The sequence below is a fragment of the Psammomys obesus genome, unplaced genomic scaffold, assembly GCF_907164565.1.
Source record: "Psammomys obesus unplaced genomic scaffold, mPsaObe1.curated_primary_1811, whole genome shotgun sequence".
NCBI classification, from domain to species: Eukaryota; Metazoa; Chordata; class Mammalia; order Rodentia; family Muridae; genus Psammomys; species Psammomys obesus.
The window spans coordinates 15,272,908-15,297,609 of NW_026585895.1; the positions used below are offsets into that span (position 1 = coordinate 15,272,908).

General features: G+C 41.5%; 1 protein-coding gene across 2 annotated transcripts in view; it reads right to left on the reverse strand.

Moving 5' to 3' along the window:
* Cers6 (ceramide synthase 6) overlaps positions 1-24,702 on the reverse strand; it is a 240,961-nt gene that overhangs the window by 96,979 nt on the left and 119,280 nt on the right. For both annotated transcript variants that reach the window (XM_055600305.1, XM_055600304.1), the window contains exon 4: positions 10,338-10,395. In XM_055600305.1, the coding sequence (XP_055456280.1) occupies positions 10,338-10,395 (58 nt within the window). The remainder of the gene's footprint in view (positions 1-10,337; positions 10,396-24,702) is intronic.

Sequence of the window (24,702 nt, forward strand, 5' to 3'; positions counted from 1 at the left end):
GAAGAAGAAGAAGAAGAAGAAGAAGAAGAAGAAGAAGAAGAAGAAGAAGAAGAAGAAGAAGAAGAAGGAAGACAAGAGGAGGAGGAGAAGGAAGAGAAGGAGGAGGAGAGGAGGAGAAGGATGAGGAGGAGAAAGAAGAGGAAGAGAAGGAGGCCGCAAAAATGCTACCTGTGGAAGACATGAAGACTGGATTGCTATGCAAAAGTGTATGACTGATACACACAACACTGTTCACCATCACTAGTTCAACTCCACCTTCGTGGCCTCAGAACTGCTGTATATGATCCTTAGCAAGCGTTACCATTAAAAAAAAAAATCACAGCACTTGCCCCTAAGACGAAGCTCTTGTTCGCTTACAAATAGGACCCTCCATACTTACCACTTTTCTCTCCCACCCACTTTCCTGAGGCTCCTATGAACACTATCACTCAAAACCATCCCCACAAACTGTAAGAGTCCCACAATTCTGGAACCGGAAGAAAAAAAATGTACTTCTATACTAAGAAGTGTAATGTCAATCCACATGGTACACAAGACAATGAATTACCGTTGATGCTTTCACGAGAAGTCTATTTGGCAACAAGAGAAAACAGAAATCATATTTAAAACTGTAGAAATCCTGTGAGAGATTTTCACAGTAACTGAAGGCCTACACTTGTGTATGATGTAACAGCCATCAGCACAGACACAGAAGCCAGGAGGCTTCTGGGAAACTCATTCCAAAAACAAAGTCATGTGATATAGCCAGAGCAACCAGAGAACAACAGTATATATGAAGTGGGGGAGTTCTTTTTTTTTTTTTTTTTCTTCCAAGACAGGGTTTCTCTGTGTAGGCTTGGCTGTCCTAGACTCACTTTGTAGACCAGGCTGGTCTCAAACTCACAGAGATCATGTGGGGCGTCGAATTCATTTTAAAAACGAGTTCCAGAATGTTCCTACTTGTTTTTTTTTCCCCTCTTCTTTATCTTTGAGATTTGCTCAGTCCTCAATATGTATTCCCTGAGTCTAACCATCTGCCATAAGGATATGAGCAGTTCTGATGTGCACTGGAGATAACTTCCGGGAAGCTGGCTTGCAGTTCTGATGGCGTTAGAGGTGCGCAGGGAAGCCAGGGACCAGCGCATATGGCTCACCACGGTGTCCTTGAGCAGCACAGGGAAGTGAGGGGACGACAGACTCGAAGCCAAGAGGACTGGAAGCAAAGGGGAAAAGAGGCAGAACCCAACAGTCCACAGTCGCAGTGGCTCTCTGACCGAGAAAGGCATCGACCCTTCATCCAGGTTATCACAGGTCAACTGGGTTTGTTAAAGCGCGTGTCGGAGTGGAGGTGGGGAAGGACGTAGACACTCCGCATTAAAATTAATATACTTTCTACACTCTAGTACAGTAAGAAAAGCTTTTCTTGGTTGAAAACATGAGAGTGTTTCTGGAAGCCCTGTGCGCATACAATTTTAGTAGACACTAAGTATGTTTAAAGCTAAAAATGGTCTTAAAAAAAAAAAAGTTCTCTCCCATCCTCCTGCCACAACCGAAGACAAAGTGTAATATCATGGAGTAGGCTGGCATTACAGAATTTGACGCAATGCCGAGCCACAGCCTTCTTCCTCAGGGAGGCTGTTTGACAGCGGTGGAGGCGGGTGAAGAATCGCACAGCCTGGGGCTGAATGCCAGCCCTAACACTTGAAGTTACTTAACCTCTCTGACATGGTTTTCTTTTCCAAACCATGTAGCAACACAGGCCTCTGCCCAAGGAGAAGATCACTGAACTGTCACATAACAGGTCTCCAGAGGAGTAGCTTATGACACAAGGAAGCCAGTGCTGGTCACACCCCACTACCCCTCTCCCCCTTCCCCAGATCAGCTGCCTGCTCTCCTACAGAAGCCAAAGAACTCAAGTCTATTTAACAATTATTTGTGTTTTCTAAGTACAAGGTTTTTTGAGAAAGCAAGGTAAGGGGTTTGGGGTAATAGCCCACATGCGTGAGGCCCAGGGTTCTGTGTCCAGCACTGAAGAAGTCAGCAGTTCTGACTTCTTCACCTTTCATCACCTTCAAATAAAATGTGGGTGACCCTTGGACAAAAAATTGGCTTCTTGTCCCAGTGGGAAAAGATCACAAGTGAAATTGCAACACATTTTAAACTAAGCAACAGTCATTCTCTGGAAGAAGAAAAGAAAGTAGGAAGTTGGATTAGATAGATAGATAGATAGATAGATAGATAGATAGATAGATAGATAGATAGATAGATAAATAGATAAAGTAAGAGGAAGCTGTGAAAGAAGGAAAGAGGAGAAGAGAGGGAGGAAGGAAGGAGCAAAGGGAAAGAAAAAAGAAGGGAAAGCTCTTCATATGCATTATTTGTTTACTTATTCATTCACTTGGCCTCTGCAGTTGTGGTGAATGAACCCATAGCTTTGCACGCGCCAGGCAAATGGTTTCCCCCTGCACTGTAGCTCAGGTCGAGAAATCTTACTAAACTCCCGATTTTTCTTTTCTCTCCTTTCAGAAGTCATTTAATAAACTGCAAATCGTCTCCAGTGTCCTTCTTTCTTTCTTTTAATGTTCAACCTCTTCCATGCTCAAGTGTTCAAAATCAGCCTTCTTCAGACCGTCCCTGAATGTAGCCAACAACATAAAACCAACGCAGAGGACGCGGTTACCTCTGGCGCTGAGCCAAAAGCCACAGATAGTACATACAGCAGCTGCGGGGCCAGCATGGGTTTCCACGCACCCAGGATCTATTGCTTCCAATTCCTTCCTCACACCGCAACCAGTGGCCCCTTTCCATCTCTGATTCAACTTGTCTCTTACCTCTTCATTTCTTTTCCTAAACCAAAGCCAAAGCCCCGGCCTGCCCATCATGGGACATCTTGTTGCCATCTTGTCTAGCACTCCTCCTTGTCTTTCATCACATGAAGCCTCCTCGGGCCCCCCTGACCCTAGACACAATCCTTCATGGTCAAAGTCTCCTTTACTGCTCCAACTTTAGTCCACTCCTCATCTCCCACTGCACTGAACGTCTTACATAGGTCCTCCTTCCCCACTCGAATCCTGGGGGGGGTCTATCTGTACCGCCACTGCAGTCCTTATCATGTGATGCCAGTTACCAAATATACTTGTGAGCATCGTGTATGTTCTATTAGCCAACGTGTAAGGGAGATGTCAGTTTAGTAGAAGGATTTTATATCCGCTCTTAACAAAATTAAAATTGTGGTAAACATATTCTTCCCATGGTGTTTCAAGATAACAGAATAACCCCAGCGTTTATTGCAGACACCTGAATGCTACCATCTGGAAATTCCTGTCAGCCCCGAGTGAGAATGTTGTAATGCTCTAAATGCCATTTCCCTCTTCCTGTTTCTGCGAATGGCTGCTACACGGTCAGCAGCGAAGAGTGGGGGATTTTTCCTGTCACTCGAAGCTCTATAACAGTTCCCAAAGATACAAGGGCTAATGTTCAGCATGCGGGAATATCACCTTCCCTGGCAAGAGGAAGCTCTCAGATGTGAGTAAGGTAAGGGACCTTTACATAATGAAGTTATTTGGTTTACAAGAAGCAGCTCTGACTCTAGAAAGAGTGACAGGAGAAGACACAGTGATGTACTGTGAAAATGGCAGCAGGGACCACCAGCCCAGGAACAGGCCACTGGGAGCCGGGGGTTACTTTGGGGCCTCCTGAAGAGAGCAACCCCAACTGCTTTTACTCACAGCAACCGAAATCATACTGCGGACTGGACTCCCAGAACATGAGGAAAACAAGTTGTTTTTTTTTTCAAGCCATGACATTTTTGGTGCTCCAGCAGCCACGGTGAAGAAATACGTGAGGGAAAGACTAAACATCAGGATAGTAGAACACTGCAGTTCTCAAGGTGAAGCTCCCTGCCCACCATCCCCCATCATACCCCTGTTGCTGCTCGTTGCAAAGTCCTCCTCCAATCAGAAACAGAAACTGAAGAATGACACAGGAAGCCATGGGCTTACAAGTCCTCCAAGGCCGGCTCCAGCCTGAGAGCCAGTGAAAGCCATGCTCTTCCTCTGAACTTGCTCACAAACAAGTCAGACATTTTTAAGGATGAAATAAGCTAAACTAACAGAATGTCACTTCTTTGAAACAAATGCTAAGAGAACATACTGTGAAAAACATGTCCAAAATATATGAGGGCACAAATAGCAAAACACCTTCAAAATAACATGAAAGGGCTATTCCTAATCCAGCCCATCTCATCTGAGAATAAATGTTTGAACTGGAAAAGTCAAATATGAATCCATTCATTCTGAGTCAGCTACTTACTAAAGCAGGGTATTTTTCCCCTAGCTGGCAAAAATAGCTCTTAATATAATGAGCTACAAATTAGTGCCTTTTCTCACAATGCCAAAAGGAGGGATACATTCGGTACTCCTATCAATTTCTTGGCCAAGAATTTTCGTAATGAACACAACAGGATAAAAGTTTCGATGGCTTTTTGTGGCATGGGGTTTTGTTCTGTAGCCCAGGCTGGCCCTCAAGTTGGGAAGCTTCTTGTTCAGTTTTTTTGGTAGCATGTGCTCTGTCCGGCTCTCAATGTTATACTAAGAACAAACTGTAAAAAATTCAAATGTATGTCAAGAGGAAAACAAAAGAGGAAAAGAATAGCATTTCCAACATAATTCTGAAAAATACTCATCAGGTCCAACATTTATGCAGTATTTCCCCAAATTCTTCTTTGTGAAAGTCAGGTTTCATGCCACAGTTACTTGAAGGAATTGAAATCTTATCCTGAGAAGAAATGACCCAAAATAACGAGCCAATGTCAAAGCTTAAAATTTTAAATTCCACATTTTATCTAAAGGGCTATGTTCAGTTATAGTAAAAAATCTGTCCCTGTCTTTCTCTCTCCCTTTGTCTCTCTCTCCCTCTCATTCATGTGTGTGTGTGTGTGTGTATGTGTGTAGTCAAGGAATCAACTTCTGTTGCATTCCACAAGAGCTATCCACCTCGTTTTGTGTGAGAGAGTCTCTCCCTTGACTCACAGCTGCTGGCTTGGCTTGGCTCTTGCTAGTCAGTCTCAGGGACCTGCCTGTCTCTGCCTCCCCTGCACTAGAATTATGAGGATGCGGCATCACACTGGGCTTTTTCACATGGATTTTGCGCAATGAACTCCAGGTCCTGTTGCTTGCAGTTGAACGAGTGAGTTATCTGTCCAAGTAACCAAGCTGATATTTAGGATTCTTTGTTTGTTGGGGGCTGGGGTGAGGGTGGGGGTTCATATCTGGTCCCCATCCTGGATCTGACGCTTCTACCAAAGGCACTGCAAGATACGGAGCTTTCCAAGTGCTTAATGAGCCACAGTCAGATCTAGCTCCCTTCCTGTGTCTGCAGATTTAGCTGAAGCTGCTGGTACATGTGGTATTTGCCCAACTCCTGTGGCCATAACCAGGGTCAGACCATCTTTATGGACAAATCTTAACCTTTCATTAGATTCAAGAACCTTGAAGGCAGGAGGCCTTTCCTCTCCTGTACCCTGTACTCTGCCTCCTCAATGGGATCATCCAGATGAGCATAGTCAACCTACCAGGACCACACCTCTTAAAACACCCGACTCTTCCTCTCCGAGCACCCAGGCACTGTAAACAGCTCCTCGGTCAGGGGTGGGGGCCCGTGTGCACCTCCGCAGCCATGCTGGAAAGTTAACTGGCTTGATTGTGCAGGTCCTGCTGCTGTGAAGCCTGGGTCTATGCAGTAGGCCTGCTGTGTCAGAAGACACCGTTTCACCCAAGTGCTCCGCAACCCTCTGCCCCTGCGCTCCTCTGTCCTTGTTCCCCCAACAATGGTGATGCCAGCCCCTGCGAGGTAAGCGTATTCCTTTTGTGCTGGTGACAAAGAGGAGTTTAAAAAGCAAAGCGTGGAAAGCCATTTGTCCCCTTACAGGGGATAGCAGTCGACCTAGGACCTGACCATCTGGGGCAGCACCCAGGTCTCTTGTAGGTCTCCAACAGGCCGGTTGGACAGGAATGTCTGATGTGTTGATCCACGACAATGCCTTGTCCTAAGCGCCCCTTCACTCCCCGCACACTGAGATAAGACCCCAAGAATGAACACGGTTGTCACAAACAGTGGTCCATCTCTTTATTTCTTCCAGAAAGCTGATTTTAAGAGGGGGGGGAAGGGGGAATCTGGAGGTTTTTATTATCATTGTTAAAAGTGTTTCGTGATGATTATTGTATGTGAAAGCCATTAGCCCTCAAATTTTAGTAAAACACGCCTGAATTAAAAAAAAAAAAAAAAAAAAAGAGTTCTGTGATGAGTGCAGAGTGTGATTTTCCTGTGTGGCAGAGGTCTCTGTTGGTGATTCACTAATGCAGAGCGACCGTGCAGGTGCGGGCTCTGACTCACAAATCGATACTTCATCTCTAATTACTGAACCCTCCTGCGCACTACTACTCTTCCATTCCCCGTGGAAACGGGGTGTGAATGCTAATGTGATCCAGTTGTCAGGCACCGCCTGCAGCCAGAGCAAGTCTGCAAGGCCACCTTCGTCACGGCATACAGATGAGGAGTAAGATTTTTCACAATCAAGCTCTGCTCAGCCTCATGAGACGTCCATGCCTTTAGGGGACTCACAATGAATACATTTCAAAGAGTGTTATTTTAGTAACCTCTGAAATGTAAGTTTCTTCCCCTCTCCCGGCCCCCCTTCAGTTCTGGAGTTTCTGCAAGTGGACAGGGCACTGAGTGAGCTGGAAGGAGACTCACCAGACTCAGGGGTGCTGGGGACAGTTACAGAAAAGTGTGCGCCACACTGTAAGGTCACAGTAACCGTTTGTATTTGGGGACCAAGTCGCCCGTGACCTTGACTCCCCCATATCCATCTCAGCTTCATGGAGTCCTGCAGTCTTCCTGCCTGGCTGCCTGGAGAAAGCTGTTGTAAAATGTCATTCTTTCCAGGGCAATGCAGGACAACTGGTGTGTGTGTGTGTGTGTGTGTGGCACAGTCCCTGAGCCACCTGAACATGCTTAGTTTGCCTTAGGCAATGGGCAATCTCACCCCAAACACATTCCCCAAATGTGCCTGGACGTTCGTGTCGGTTCTAAGGATCCTGGAAAGTAGGTTAAGCCTTTTTATTTCTTTGCTGTTTTAATGGAAGCCATCTTACAGTTTCGATTTTCTCATATCAAAATCGTAAAATACGTCATTTTTCTCTTATAAACATTATTTCATTCTAACTCCCGCATCTTAAAGCTCTTGAGTAATAATGCATTAATATTTTTAAGAATAGTACCTACATTTCTGTTTTTGTAAAAGAAGTCTTCACTGGCTCCTTCAGTCTTACCCATTCCTTTATCCATGTATGTGACCAGCAGACAAACACCCAGACTGCTGCCTCCCTTCACGCCTTCACATACAGGACCACTCAAGACTTTACTTGGACCATAAGTATAGCTATTTCGCATTTATTTTCAAAGAACTGCATGCTACTCTGTTCACTTGATAATAATGTAATGGTAATTCTGTTGATATTAAATATTAATCATTTAAGTGCTTTGTGGTTTTTATTATATGCATAAAGATATTGATAACATTTTCATGCTGATTAATAACTTTACAGTTCATACCTAAAGAACTTTATAATTCTTTCTTCAGCATGAATTTATAGGAGTTGAACTGCCAGGTCAAAATTTATAAGCATATTTATAAGTATTCTGTATCTCCATGCTGCTTTTTAAGCAGACTGAATCAACTTACCATAATTGTCACAATTTTCGATTATCCCCTAAATTATCAGATACAAGCTATTCAGAGGCTATAGTACATTCAGAAAGTCACAGTTCCCTGTAGAGTTCATTAATTAGTCAGCAATAATTAGTGTAGGTACATGTGTCCAATCCATGGTCCATGCAATCAAGGATAGCTCTGAATGAATCATAACATAAAATCACAGTTACTTAAAACACTGTGAGGGTGTGTGTGTGTGTGTGTGTGTGTGTGTGTGTGTGTGTGTGTGTGTGTTGGGGGGAGTTGTATTATTTTTTTCTTGTCAAAAGGCTGAGCAGGCCTGGAAGAGATTCTAAAGCATCATATACATTGATGTTGGGGATCTCAGAGAAGGCATTACTTTCCCCACTTTCTAGGAAAAAAATGAGAGCAGAGAGAGAGAGAAAGAGAACAAAGCATAACTGCACCAGAATGTAGACCAAGTTCCTCGCACTTGGCCAAGCAGAGGCTAGTAATTCAACCTTGAACTCCACCTACCCACGGAGGGGCCAAACAGCTCAACTATTTTTAAAGTAAATTTATTCATTTTACATCCGAATCACAGCCCCCTCCCACCTCTCCTGGTCTCACCACCCTCTTCCCTCTTCCCCCTTTCCTTCTGCTCAGAAAAGGGACCCCTCCTAACATCTTACAAACACACACCTGGCCTATCAAGACCTATCAGGATTTAGCACATCCTATTCTACTGAGTACAGACAAGGCAGCCCAGGTAAGGGGAAAGTGATCCAAAAGCAGGCAACCGAAGTCCATGTCTGATATGACTCATACTCCCCTGGTTGCTAGGGGACGCCCATAAGGACCAAGCTGCCCCTCAGTTACATATGTGTTGTGGGCCTAGGACCAGTCCATGCATGCTCTTTCAACCAGGTCAAGTACTACAAAGCAATAATTACCTAAACTGCCAGTTTTCTAAGTCTTTAAGCTTTTAAAGCTCTCTAAGTTTTCTTTAGCTCAGTCAAAGAACTTAAAAATGTTCCCAGTTTTGCCTCAGGCACATCAATTTATCTTTTAGAAACTGAATTTGTTTTCCCAAATGAGAAATTTGGGATACTTGATCTTTAAGGTCCTTTCTCCTAACACTAGTAACATAAGCATGTACACTTTTAAAAAAATCTTGTGTGTGTTTGCGTGCATGTGTGTGTGTGTGTTTGCGTGTGTGTGGTGTTTATACATTCATCTGTCTGAGAGCAGGCGCTTGCCAAGGCAAAGGACAACCTCAGGTCCTCACTTTCTTCCTTTGTTGCTTGCTTGAAGATGCAACATAAGCCAGGTACCTGGCCTGTGAGCTGCTGGGGATTCCCCTGTCTCTGCCTCCCATCTCCCTGTGGACTTGCTGGGATTATGGACATGTTATATAAAGTCTGGCTTTATATCTGGTCCTCACACGTACACGACAAGCTCTTTAGGCACTAAGACATCTCGCCAGTGTGTCAAGTGCATGTCTGAGATGAGCACATGATGGCCCATTTTCCTGGTTAAAAATGAAATTCAGATCTCACTTTCTTTCTGAAATCCCCTGATCCCGAGAGCTAGCTGTTTCTTGCCATCAGTATCTTCAGGGGAACACTAAGGAAAGGGACAGTCCTGGAGATGTTGACTGGTGACATTCACAATGGCAAGCTTCTCTCTGCACGGAGGTCATCCATTCTTGTTAAGTGAAAACAAACAAGCAAACAAGCACAGCTTCCAAAGGAAAAGACAAGCCGTGGAAAGGGTTTCTAGGGCGCTGTAACTGTGGAAAGTGGCCACTTTTTATAGGCACAGTTCCATGGGTAGACAGTATCTGATGATTCAGGCTTTAAAAACAAGACATATTTGAAAACTTTGCTTGTAAGATTTACCAGCATGCTACTTAGCCTATAGCCTATTTTAGAGATTTTGTTTCTGTGATAAACAATGATATTACTTTGGAGGTTAATAGTATAAGGTTCTTTTAAAATTAACTTTCCAATTTATGCCAAGGTATCATTGCTAATACATGCAAGAACGTGAGAGGATAAATCCTCGTGAGTCTCGAATGTAAGCACCTTGATTTATCAGTTGTACCGGTAAGCATGGCGACCACCAGGCAGGTGATGATAGCCCACAAAGAAAATATTATCATGGATTAGTCTTAGTTCAGGCATAAAAGAAGCTGAACTTTACCATGAGCAGCTGTCTCCACCCTGTTAAGTAATGATCAAGACACTACAACAGCAATCCCTACTGACAAGGATTACAGTGATAATAGCCACTGCAGCAACCTGGGGTTGGGGAGGGTTCAGGTCATGTGACATGCAATGCTGAAACTGCCAGCTGTTCTCATAGCATCAGCTGATGGTATAAGTCCTAATGCAAGAAAGTAAAGAGGAGGCAGAGCATCTGAAGACTTCACATCGCACTGCAGAAACAAACTGCTTTCCAAAGCATCCAGATATACGACTGAATGAACTTTATGTAAATATATTTTTATAAATCAAATTTAAATGTACAATTAATTCTTGGGAAACCTGTTATAGCACTTAAAATACTGTCATATATTAAAATTTGCATATAGGCCTGTAGTCATATAAGAATTATATAAAGTAATTTGGCAGTGGCCTACCTTTTTCAAGAACCGGACTCCGTAGCTAAATACATAGAGGTAATAGGAGAATCTCCACCTGTAGAAAGTTAAAGAAATTAAGATATACTCAGTTTACATATTCCGCAGTATATTTGAGATATGTGAGGAAAAAGTTAATTAAGTTTCTGCCTCTTCGATCCAAGGAATGAACTTGGTGAAAACTGCTAGTCACACAAACACCCCTGTGTATGGCTTAAGGAAAATAAATACTAATCATTATTCATAACTTTCTTTCTGTAAGTTATCAAAGTTGCCCATCTGCCTTTCTTCTTGCCCAACCTATCAGTTTTCTCTGATTGAACACACAGGGAGGGATGGAGTTTGTCAAATGAAGGTCTTTACATTTTTATTTACTAAAAGCATCCTATCCTAGGACTCAACACCTGATTTCATTTCTTGTATGCCTTGTAAACTTTTTAAAAAGTGTGCGCATTGCTTGTGTGCACAACCAGTTGTGTGTGTGCGCACTCGTGTTTATATCTGTGCCCATGTCTGCTACAGTGTGTGTGTTTGTATGATCCCAGGGGTGAAACTGAGTCAGCTAAGTTTGTGCAGAAAGCACTTTTACTCCGAAGCGCCTCTCTGGCCTTCCTTGATCTTTCTGAATGTGAATGCCATGCTATTAAATACTAGTCACAATTCACAATTAATCTGTATTCATAAGTCACTAGGTTGGTGGACCCTTGGGTTAAAAATAGTAGGTGAGCACCAAAGAGCTTCACATCATCAAAAACATCATCATCTCTGATGGCCAACTGTCGGGCAGAGTGAATGGAATTTTATGTAAGAAGTGGGAAATAGTAAGAGCTGGAGAGGACAGGAACTCCACAAGAAGAGCAACAGAACAAGAAGATTTGAACACAGGGAACTTCCCAGAGACTCATACTCCAACCAAGGACTATTCATGGAGATAACCTAGAACCCCTGCACAGATGTAGCCCATGGCAGGTCAGTGTCCAAGTGGGTTACCTAGTAATGGGAAGAGAGACTGTCTCTGACATAATCTGATTGGCCTGCTCTTTGATCACCTCCCCCTGAGGGGGAAACAGCCCTACCATGTCACAGAAGAGGTCAATGCAGCCACTTTTGACGAGAACTGTTAGACTAAGATCAGAAAGGAGAGGAGAACCTCCCTTATCAGTGGACTTGGGGAGGGGCATGCATGCAGAAAGGGCAGGGAGGGTGGGATTGGGAGGGGAGGAGGGAGGGACTTATGGGGGGGATACAAAATGAATAAAGTGTAATTAATAAAAAATAAAAAAAATCATCATCTTCACATCATCAGAAAACAAACTTTGTTTTCAAACAGTCTAAAATTTTTAAGTAAAGTAACAGTGACATATTCTAGGAGGTCATCCAAATGGTGTGCAAAAATATCTGAAGGAAACAAGAGCTCCGTTCAGGAGAGAAGGGCTGTGGAAGATCTCTAACAGTCAGCTAAGACTCACCAGCAGACACAAACATTCCTCAGAGGTTCATAGGCACAGACATTTCTGGGCTCATCAACACTCAGCATTCAAGAACCTCAGGCAAAACTAACATAGAGAACAACTTCAAACTTCAGGGTTGAAAACCTTCAACAAATAACTCACAAAAATCTGAATTCAAGCAGTAATAATAAAAACTGACAGAAGGCAGAGTTAATAAGACCTCCCAATGAGACAGAAAAGCAGTGACTCTAACCATCAAGCGAAAGTCCACATCCATGATCAGCTTTCTTGGTGGTCATAGGTATCTGTGCATTTCTTTCCATCTGGTGTACAAATTCTTGAACAAAAACCTAATGCCAAGGCTGACTCCCTGGACATGGGACAGTCACACAGGGTTCAGCCTGATACAGTGCTTTGCCGGCACCATATTGAATTCTAAACAAGTGTTGACCAGAGTCCCCCATTTTATCTTGAATGGACCCTAGAGATTATTTAGTTCTGATGAAGACCACAGAGTCTTTTCATCTTGGTCAAATCTGTCATATCCTCTGACCCGTCTCTGTAAAGGAGTAGCTTTATTTCATAATGATAATTCAAGGGCTTGGCCATCTTTAGAGTAACCTTTATTTCAGCCCCTTTCTCTCCCTATTACACTGACTCAGTACGCGTCAAGAATTTGCTTTAGTTTTCTGGTCTCTGGAGACAACTGACTTTGCAACCGCTCTAGTAAATGATTTATAGCAGCTGTTTCAATTCTGACTATTGTTAGTGGGCAATGATCAGACAGCTTTTATGTATAATAAAACTTTTATAGAAGTCATTGGAATTCTCACTGTCATTTATATGTCCGCATTTTATTCCATCACTAACATGACCCAGTTTTTATAAGACACATGCTCTATTACAGGAACACTGATGCCTACCTTATTTGAATAATAAGTTGCAAATGAATATTTACAAGGCAGACTTTTATTTCCACAAAATATCTGCAGGGAACAAAAACTGCAAGCATTTTGCAGCATGGAAAAAATTATCTATGAAGTTTCATATAAGTTACCATTTTTAAATGCTTGCTACAGACTTGTTTATTGTCACCCAGACTTTCACTAAAATAGCTCTAGGAAGAGGCAAGGAAAAGTGCATACAACCACAAACAGGAAGATATAACTTTCAGTCTCCTAGGAGCAGAGAAGGCTTCTTTTAATAGTAAGAGAATAAAATTAGATTTAAAAAAAAAAAAAGGCTTGGAAGATGATACCTCAGTTAGTAAAGTACTTGCCTAAAAGTGTGAGGACCCGTATTTAACCCTCAGAAGCCATGAAAACAAAAACAAACAAACAAACAAACAAACAAACAAACAAAAACACCCAAAAACATTGGGCATGGTGTTCTCTATTTGTTATCCCAGTGCTGGGAAGGCAAGAATTCAATAATCCTCCCAACGAAATTGAAAATCTGGCTGATGGTCTAGTTCTGTCAATCCTGATTGGTCAGTCCCAACCCAAGGAGAAACCCTGTCTCAAAGAGACAGCATTACTGAGATGGCACCTGAGTTTGTCTTACGCTCCCCACCTGCAGTTATGTACATGCCCACAAGCACACACACTCACACACACACACTCATGCTCATACACACACACTTTTTAAGTGAACAGAGGTAACATTAAACAAGTCATGGGTCTTAAAAGATGCAGGAAAGTCAGTCTCCCTTCCCCCATCCCTTCCTCTCTTCCCCCACCCCCTCTCCCTTCGCTTTTTGTATATCTCCCTTTCCACACTCTTGGCTGCCTTGCCCAGAAACCTAACCTTTGCTTTTTGAGCCAGCGGGAAACACCCCCAACCTCACCGGTTAGTGATTGCTACTTCCCTTTCCACCTAGAAACAAGGGGGAATACTTTGCACTCTGGTGGTTTCAGATGTACAAAAGATTTCCAGACAAGACGATTTTTGAAAGCGTTGTATTCTGGGGGTTTGGAGCTCTTCTATAGCTCACATATAAAGCAACAGAAAATGAGGCTTTGGAGTACCTAATTTATTTGAAAATCTTCTAGTCCACAAAAACAGGCCATAGCCTACAAATGTCAACTTGTGATTAGGCCATAAGTCTTCCAAGAAGACTTTTGCTAAGAAACAAAAGACAGAGAGCAGGACCAAAGGCATCTTCTCTGAGCAGATCTGAAGAGATGATTTGCAATCTAGCAACAAAAATAACAGCTGAATACTGACATGAATCTACCAAATGGCACTGGGCATAGCAAGCAAAGAGCATGCTAAACAACCACAGATCACTCTCTCCAAGATGATTTACTACAGGAATCTGAAGTCATTTTTCAGAAAATGTTTGGCATTCTCCATGTAATAAAAAAAAAGAAAGAAAGGAAGAAAGAAAGGAAGGAAGAAAGGAAGGAAAGAAGGAAGGAAGAAAAAACAAGGCAAACCAAAAGTAGAAAGACAAAGGTATAAATCAATTTTTAAAAACTACTGGAGTAAAAGGAGATTACAGATGAAGAAAACTAAACAGTGGTTGTATAGATATGGAAAAAAATGAAGCCTGGAATTATCACCCACATAGGGAGAGGCCTTAGGACCAAGAGAAAGAACATGAAATTGTGTGGATGGGAGGTAAGGAAGGCTTGGGAGGAGTTGGGGGAGGGCAAAGGATACGATCAAAATACATAGTATGAAAAAAGTTAAATATAAAAATTAATTAATTTTAAAAAATGATACACACAGAAGAAATTAAATCACTGAAACAGATGGAGAGCCATCCCAAGAGATCAACAGGAAAAAAAAAAGACTGTAGATCTGGGGATCAGAAAAAAAATCATCTAATTATAATAGTTTCTAAGAAACCGTTAGTGAAAAACTGACATACAAGTAATCACCAATGACACATTTGGAGAAAAAGTACTAAAAAAAAAATTATGTTCTAAGCAACACCAATTCAAGGCCACATTCAGACAAAAATTTTGAATCCTACAGTAAAAATTAAATGAAGAATCCTTCTGTATTCAGACAAGAAAAAAAAGATGTCAACACACAAATCAAATAAAAACAAGTCCCCATCAGAGGCACAAACTTCCACGCTGTAATTTCTCCTTTATCTCAGCAAATGCCAAAAATGGGAACCCTTGATCAAAGAGTCACAGAGAGCCAAGGCACCTTTCATTGGTAAAGGAACTAAAAAAATACTCTCATCTTCAAAGGTTCTGAATCTGTGCTACTCCACAACCTCTTTTAAACAGTAGGTGTCTGTTCTGTGTGTAAAATAAATACACACAGAAAATAAAATATGATTTACAATAGTTACTGTATCTTGACGAATACAAGACTTTTATAAATCTACAGCCAAATAAGATACATTATTGAAAAATTTAAAACAAGCAACTCAGGTCAATTTCAACCCAACAAGATACAAAATATGAATAAAGAACTCATAGAATATAATTTTAAAGTAAAATAGGCTGCATAAACTTAGAAATACACATGATTTCCCTAAATTTTACTGTCCAATTAAACCTATTGTTCTTGAGGGACAATATAAATTATTTAATAATAACTAAGGGATGAATTCTGAGATTATATTAGTAAAAACAAGGAATAAAGAAGGAAAACATTGAATTCATTGTTTTTTAATAGCAAGAGACACACAACTAATAAAATATTTATAAAATCTTAAGAAATGGGGTCTCATTAAAAACAGTTAAGCCAAAAATTACCTCTGTCCCTTCACTCAGGTAGTGCTGAAGTAGCACAAGTTGGATTTCTTTCTTCCTTCCTTCCTCCCTCCCTCCCTCCCTCCCTCCCTCCCTCCCTCCCTCCTTTCTTTCTTTCTTTCTTTCTTTCTTTCTTTCTTTCTTTCTTTCTTTCTTTCTTTCTTTCTTTCTCTTTTTGTTTTAAGTAAGCAAGAACTCCCACAGACAAGGAAGCAGGACTGAGGACAGCCACCTTGTTTGTAGCCCGAGAAGAGAAGGAAAGGGCGCTAATATAGTTGACTGAACCACAATCTGAATCCCACATTTGGAACAAAGGACACTTAGACAGACCTCACTAAGGGGATCCTCTGTTGGTGACAGAGGCGTTGGCAGCGACCACACAGTTGGTAAGGGACAAAAAACCAGGACGCAAACACAGTACTGCCTCCAGAGGCTTCTCTCAAATTCTGCAGAATTAGATCACACTTCGGTGCACAGAGTAGGCACAAAACAGTTTGAGAAAGGCATGCAGTCAGAAAGGAGGGAATGAAGAGCTAGCCTGTGACTGCCTTTTTGGGGTGACTATACAAATGTCATTCTGATTAATGAACATGGTGATGCCTATTTTTCCTCTTTCTTTAAGCCATAACTACATCTCTCCCTTTATCCAAACCAACTTTTCATCATCCTTCTGGTCTCTGCCTACCAAGGCTTCTGTCCCTGTAAGATGTTGACTTAACACTAATAAATGCTTTAACTGTCTGGTGACTGATGACTAATTGGACCTTCCTGCTCTGAGTGAGAATTCTGTATCTTAAATCTTCTGCCCAGGACTAGCTCTTCGGCAGCTGTGTTCACAGACATGGGTGGGGACACAGTTTCCATAATTCTCACACAGTCTGTGACCAGTAGTACTGCAAAAGTACCTGCTGATATGAAAAGGAAGGCAATGAACAACCACTTCTATGAACTGGAATGAGGAGACAATGAGGCAGCAGTCAGAAGTAGATGGACAGACATGAGGCACATGGTACATGCTACTTAATAACAAGTAATGCTCACTGCTTTTAGTGGTGGTCATGTCCATCTAACTAACTTTTATGACTAGCTATATGTCTTTGTGCGGACAGCTACATACCCTTCTGCATGAGAATATCATTCCCAGGCAGATATGTCATATCACATGTGTAGATATGGGTTGGGTGACAGAGGAAGCCTGCATCCTTCTGTGGTTGAGCAGTAGGTCATGTGAACGAGAGACTGTGTTGCCCATTTTATTAAATTTTTGTGTCCAGATCTGTTTGACTTGGTTTCTCCTTGTTTGTAGTTTTTAAAGGCACGTCTTATTCAAAGTTACAAAACCATTTCTAATCGCAACTACATTATCGCCACACATTTTTTTTAATTAATTACACTCTATTCACTTTGTATCTCCTCATAAGTCCCTCCCTCCCTCCTCCCCTCCCGAAACGCCACACATTTTACAAACAGCTCCAGGAGTGTCCAGAATGAAATTCAGTGAGAAAGCAAGTTTCCACAGCTAGTGGTGTTCTAAGCAAGAATGGCACATGAATGTGTGGGCTACTGAGGATGTACAGAGCAACATAAGGAGTTGGTGAGGCACAGGGTTTTCATGGGTTAAAACACACTCTTGCTTTCTAATGATCTAATGGACTCCTGCTCAGTTTTCAGAAAAATGATCATGTAACAAATCTGGGAGGATCAAATCAAAGATATTTTATTGGTAATTGTGCAATGACCAGATGGACATTCCTTAAGGATTTACTAAATGACAAGAATATCACATGTGAGTAAGAATATTTACAGTCCCTCCTTTAGGGGACTGACAATTTGCAAACTTGTTTCTTGACAGACTATTGCTCTAAATCTACGGCTTTCCCTATTTACATCTTCTATCTGTACTTATAGCTTGTAGCAAAAAGGTATTTCTGTTTCAGGGTCATCCTGCCATAATGTCTCTTAAGAACTGCCTTGATGAATTAAGTCTTTCTCTCTCAGACATGAAAATCTTGTTAATGCAGAGACAGTACCACAGCTTGTCCCTTCTGTAGGTGAGCTAGGCACGGGACTGGGCAGTGAAACGAAAGAGGAACGGGTTAGATACGAAACTCACAGAAGGGTCCAATGGGCTAGGGGTTTCCAGTGTCCAAATCAAGATTCTTGCACAGAGCAGGACAACAGACAGGATAGTGATGGTTCCCAGCACAGGGGAAAGGCACTGCTACTAAAAAACAGCACAAAGTTCCCTGTTGGAAAGGGGATCAGGGAGATGAGGCTGGGGGGTAAGGGTCAGGGCCTCCCTAATGTCATCTGAAACCTGACAAGAACTTAAGGCCACAGGATTCTTTACATAATATGTGTGTCTGTATTGTAATACATTTCGATTCAAAAGGACAAAAAATATGTAAATGTGTAACAAAAGGAAATCATTATTATAAAATGCCTATCATATTGCCAAAGTTTTGATTGTGACCCTCCTACATTTGCCCCTTCCTTGACTATCTCCCAAATTCACAGCTTCCTCTCCTTTGGCCACTGTTGTTACATAATCCATATAAATAAATAAGCATATGAATACAACCTGCTGAGCCTGTTCAGTGTTGCCTGCATGTGTGTTTTTCTAGGGCTGACCACTGGTATTTGATACCAATTAGGAGCCTCATCCATGGGCCAAGTTCTTTCTCCCTTTGCAATTGTTAATTACCTGCAACTCTTCACCCAGGGCTGGGGATTTTCCCTATCTACCTTGGGATATCAATGGTTTTAAGAATTGCTCAGGTCTTGTTTAGGCAGCCAGGTTGCTGAAATTTCTTGGGTGTAGCTTCCCTGCTGATCATATTTTCTCTTTTCTTTAAAATCAGAAGTTGTATGATGCAGGAAATGGGTGTGTGAATTCACAGTCAGAAAATTACAGCCAGAGTTCTAGCAGACCAGACACGGAGGGTATTTCAAATGACGCCATATTATCATGAAAACAAATTAATAGCCAAAGTATTCACAAGTTCCCTGTAACATACACGCTCTGTACTTCAAACTAGCAGGAGGCTATAGCAAACTGAATCCCACATGGGTCTATGTAATTATCCATGCGTGTTTGGGACATAATGGGTACTACAGTAACACATGCTTCCCCTACTGGATGGTTGAGAATGGTGAAATTTCCTGCTGCTCTAAAAGCTTTTTAATGTGAAAGTCTGTGAAATCAGGACAGAACTGCCAAAGGAGATAGGTAGGGTACATTTTTTTCTCAAAACCAACCTAAGAAACTAGAGGTTTTGCTAAAGTGGTAAATAATTAAAACCTGCTGTGTTCTGTGAAGTGCTTCTAACTCTAAAGTTTTGCCAATGGATAGTCAGACAGACTCCTGAGAGAAGGACTCTGAACTAATGGGTCAATTCTGGCCTTTACAGTGTCCTAGAGCAAATGCTGTCTTTAGGATCCTAATTTTGGTCTCCAATAGCCCACACTGTGTGCCTTCTGAAACAGCAGTTCTGGGCTTACTGCTCCCCTGGTCTCCATTTTTAAACTGTTTAAACCTTGCTTCCCCTACAATGAGGGCCTCTCTAGGACTCAACTGCCTTCTCAATACCTTTCCCCCCCTAACCCCAACTCAGAGGAAGGGTTGCAGAGTTAATTTTCGGTTGCTAAACATGCAACATTATTTTTTTTTAATCTTTTTTATTTTTTGAAATTAAAATATAATGATATTTCCCCCAACCCCTCCCGGACAACGGCCCCTTGTTCTCTTTCAAATTCATGGCTTCTTTTTCTTTCATTTCTGATATTTCTAAGTATATTTCAACCTGTTCAGTCTGTACAAAGTTATTTGTATGCATGTGTTAAACATATGTATATCATTTCAAGGCTGACCACTTGGTACTGAATAACCAGTTGGGGAGCTCTTCTCTGAGGAAGGCTATTTCTCCCACTCTCAGCATTCCTCAGTTGCCTGTAGTTTTGTTTTCTGTGTTTTCCTGTCTACGGCTGAGGACCCATGAGCTCCCTTCCATTTTAGCACATCTGCTGGTATCAGCCTAGTTCATGCATTCTTAATGCCAAAAGTCAAACAAGAACAGACAAGGCCACCACTGAGTGTATTCTCCTTTATCATCCCACTTACCCATGTAGGAACAGTTCTCTAAGTTTGTTCTTTTCCATTAGACAAAGAAGGAAATATGGCACAGAGAACAAATGATTGAAATAACATGGGAGCCGACACCAACTAACTACCAACCCATGAAGAATGAATAACCCAGGGAGGTGTGGCCTTTGAAGAAAGTTCTGATAGATGCTCCAGGATACACAAGACTTAAAGGCATCGTGGTGGTGAAAGAAGCCAGCACACATAGCCACACACTGGGTGATGCTAATTGTATGCCATGCTCAGGAAAGGTAAGTCTATGGAGAGAATAAGACAGGTCAGTGTTTGCCTAGAGCTAGCCGTCAAAGACGACATGGATAGAAAATAGGGGACAGTTTGCATTTTCTGGGTAGTGTTCCAAACCTGGATGGTGATGTTGGGATGACACTGTGAATTTGCCCAAAATCACTGAATTGTACTCTCAAGACAGATGGATTTCATGCTATGTAAATTATGTCTTAACAAATAGGCTAAAACAAACATGCAAGCAAGCTGCCTCTGCTCCCAGCTCTGTGCCCATTCTGCCTGTTCTTTCTGGATGCAGGTTTCCTATTCTGGCTGTGCACAGCTGTCCTAATTGCTTTACTGGGGAATCAGCTCATGACTCAGGCTCTCTCCTGGATACATTCTGTATTAGCCAGGACTCTTCAGAGGAGCAGAACTGATAAAATGAATCTATATATCTCAAAAGGAGATTTTTTTTTTTTAATTGTGGCTTACAGGCTGTGTCCCCACTAGTCCAACAATGGCTGTGTCCTAATGAAAAAAAAAAAGTCAAGATCTAATAACAGTTCAGTCCAAGAAGCTGGATGTCTCTGCTGGTCTTCATCTCCATCAGAATCTCAAGGAAGTAAGTTCTAATACCAGCTAAGGAACGCCTCTGCAGCAGGACAGATTCAACTTGCCAGAGAGAGTGAAGGCAAGTGGGCAAAAGCAAAAGCAAAAGCTTCCTTCTTCCATGATCTTTTATGTGGGCTGTCACCAGAAGGTGTGGCCCAAATGTAGGATGGCTCTTTCTATTTCAAATGAGCCGATAAAAACAAAAACAAAAACCTCGCTGGGTGGTGGGGGCACTTGGGAGGCAGAGGCAAGTGGATCTTTGACTTCCATGCCAGTCTGGTCTACAAAGTGAGCTCAGGACAGCCAGAACTATACAAATAAACTGTCTCGAAACAAACAAACAAACAAACAAACAAACAAACAAACAAAAACCTAAACAGCAACAAAAAACAACCCAAACAAACAAACAAACACACAACAACAAACCCAGGTGCCTGGGTTTTAGTTGTTTCCAAATAGTCATGTTGACTATATCATCACACATTCCAAATTCAGAACAAATCAAATATCTAGAGCAAACTGGTGACCAAAGGGTTTCATGATGGAAGCAAACAATTAGGAAATGTTCCATCTGGCACAAACTCGGGACCAATTCCTCCAAATCTGGAAAGATTTAGTACTTTCTTCTTTACCTCTAAACTATACGCAAGGACAATTGTTGACTTTTTAATATTTTGCAGTAAATCTTTTATGTTACCTCCACTGACCTGGAAAAACAAATAAAACAAAACAAATTCAGATACTTACACTGAAAAACACTTTATTTTTAAATTAGAAAGAGAAAAAGAGCTGAACAAGAGTAAGAATAACTCTTAAAATTATGAGATTGGGACCATGACATTATTGCCTAGACCAAGCCCTGGCAGACATTTTTGGAAAGTTCAGTTAGTAAATATTTTAAGGCCAATGGTTTCTAAAACATATACCCTTTAAGTAAGAGAACTTACAGCACAAAGTACCTCTAACTTTTCAGTTGGAGAAGAAATCAGGTTAATTTTTAAATTCAGACTAAACTCAGAAGAATAAAAATGGATGGAACTAGAAAAGACCATCCTGAGTGAGGTATCCCAGACACAGAAAGACATGCATGGTTTATAATTACTTATAAACGGGTATTAGCTATATAATATAGGATAAACATAATAAAATCTACAGACCTAACAAAGCTGAACACCAAGGAGGACCCCAGGGAAGATGCTTAACTCTCATGCAGGAGGGCAAACAGGATTGACACTGGAAGAGGTAGAAGAGAGGGAACAGGACTGGAGCCTGCCACAGATGTCCTCTAAAAGACTCCAACCAGCAGGGGATAGAAGCCGATGCAGAGACTCAGAGCCAAACTTTGGACGGAGTGCAGGTAGTCTTAAGGAAGAAGGGGGATATAAAAGGACCCAGAGGGTACAGGAGCCACACAAAGCCAAAAACAAAAACCAAACCAAACTAAACCAAAACAAAAACAGCTGGACCCAGGGGGAACTGCAGAGACTGATGCATTGATCAAAGACCATACATAGAGAGACCTAGACCCCCTGCTCAGATGTAGCCTACGGGCAGCTCAGTCTCCCTGTGAGTTCCCTAGTAAGGGGAGAGAGAGAGACATGAACTTGGTTGCCTGCTCTTTGATCACTTCTCCTGGGTGGGACAACCCACCAGCTCACAGAGAAAAAGGATCCAGGCAGTCCTGATGGGACCTGATAGGCTAGGGTCAGACAATAGGGAAGGAGGACTTCTCCTATAGCTGACTAAGGAAGAGGGATAGGGAAGGAAGAGAGAGGGAGGGTGGAACTGGGAGGAGATGAGAGAGGGGGTTACAACTGGGATACAAAGCAAATAAATTGTATATAATAGCAATATAATTAATAAGAAGAAGAATAAGAAATACTCAATAAAACACTCACAAACCAGAAAATAAAAAGATTGGCTTCTATAATGTAAGAATATACAAACCTTTGTTTTGCTTTTTTTTTTATAACATAATTGTTCCTAACAGCTTGCTCTTTTTTCTTTCTGTTACTTATTTCTTTTTGTTTGCTTATTTTGAAACACTGTCTTGGTTAATTCTAAAGAAGTTAAAATACTAAAACCTTCGGCAGAAATTGAAGGATTATATACTTGGGCATCTGTTGCATGCAACAAGGGGAAACAACTCAGCATGAGAGTAAAGTGTGACAAGCTTTGTAAGGAGTTATAAGTAAAACTATAAAATAGGAAAATGTGGTGAGAAGACGACAGAAGGTATTGATATTTTTTCCCCTAATGATGTCTGTGCTCCCAAATTAGGAGAGAGAGGTAAGACCTATGATAAAGAAAAAGTTTAGACTATTGTGAATAGTTTGAGAAAGTTGCAAAAGAATTCCAGAGAGGTATAGGATTTGATTTGATTTGATTTGATTTGATTTGATTTGATTTTATTTTATTTTAATTTAAATAGGAGGCCTTGTGCTCTCACGGAACACAGGGTTGTTCAAGAGAAGTAATACATACTTTGTTATCTGTCCAGAATGCTGGAAGTGGACACACATTCTAGCCTGGTGACTTTTGTACTATCTGATTGGAGTCCACAAGGGACCCTTATCATAAGCCTTCTTTTCTCTGTCAACGTATAGCACTCATCTTTATGGGAGGCGTCACATGTACTTTACAATGAGGGTCAGTGTAGTCACACCTGACCCAGCAGCAAACAACATGCATGAATTATTAGATTAAGTTCTGAATACCAGCACTGTAGAATACTTGATGCTCCTTATAAAATGTCTGTCTGCATAGGTAAGCCAATCTGGCTACCTCTTATATACTAGAATTGCAAGTACTGAACTGAAGTTATTCCTTCTGGCAATGGGGTAACACAACTTTCGCACTTAGAAGTCTAGTGAAGATACCGAAGTTCTAAGTCCCAGCGAAGACACACGGCACATGTATACATCAGCTGCACTTAAGAGATGTTTTTAAAAAAAATAACTCTGTTTCTTAATTTTTCTAAACTTTTCTGTGTCATTTGATCTGAAAAAGTTCTGAAATATCAGCTCTCTTGAATTTTGTAAGTGAGAGAAAGGAAAACGATGTGATGTTCAGTGCTCACGTTGCACAAGACCCTTGATATTGGCGACTACCACCTCCTTCATCATCAGCATCACTGTTGAGGCGTGTACACAGCGTGAGCTCCGCCGCCAGAACACTGTATAATGTTGTCAACTTGGCATTTCTTTTCAATTGCTTGTCAATCTGGGTTCTAGAAGGACAGTAAGTTTCATTTCTTCCGGAGGTCATTTTAAATGTTCTGTTTCTCCATTTTCAAGCTCAAACTTGCATGCAAAGATAAAATCTGTGACTTAAGTTTAGATTTTAAATGTTAGGAAGTTAAGGCCAAGAAATTGGAGTCTACTGGAGAATTGTCAATTTCTTCTCCTACAAGAGAGAGTAGGGCTGCGGGGATGGCTAGTGTTAGGAAACTATCAGGAATCTGTCTCTGTTGGTCTCTGTCTTCAGAAAGGAGAGGTCCACAAGTGACCAGCAGATAAGCACATAAGACTGTCAGTAAATACAACTGAAATCATGATTTAGTATCAAGGAAAGAAACAGGACTTTGCATTGAGAGTCATAATTATTATGAGGCTGATTCAAAATGATTTACCAAAGTAGGCTGTAAGTGTCTATGGAAGGGAACAGGAGGTTTTATTCTTGTTGTTATTTTTGGCTTTTCTTCCCCTGACATTCTGGGTGGCAAGAGAAAGCCACCTGCTCTATCAGCTGATGTGAATGTTTTCACGCACCTTTGTGAAAGTGAGCACACCCAGCCAATTTGCCTTTTTGGACTGTAGGATGACGTGTAGCTAGTTCTGGGCAATGGGCTGTGGTGGTGGACTGTGAGGAATCTGACCAAGGAACTGCAAACTCCCAAGGAATCATTCCAAGTTTGCTCTGGAAATTACAATTAATTAGCCTGTGGAGTCTGTTCGAATAAGAAGCTGACAGATACACTGACGGTGTTTTGTATCGTATTGGCAGAAATGGGCAGTAGTTAACTGCCCAACACTGTAGGAAAGCAGAAGGTGGACATAACTACTATTGATATGTGAGAATTACAGAGATACCGGGTCAACCTAAGTCAATACCAAGAGTTAGTGTGTATAAAACATTCTGCTAGATAAGAAAGAAGAAAGAAAGAAAGAAAGAAAGAAAGAAAGAAAGAAAGAAAGAAAGAAAGAAAGAAAGAAAGA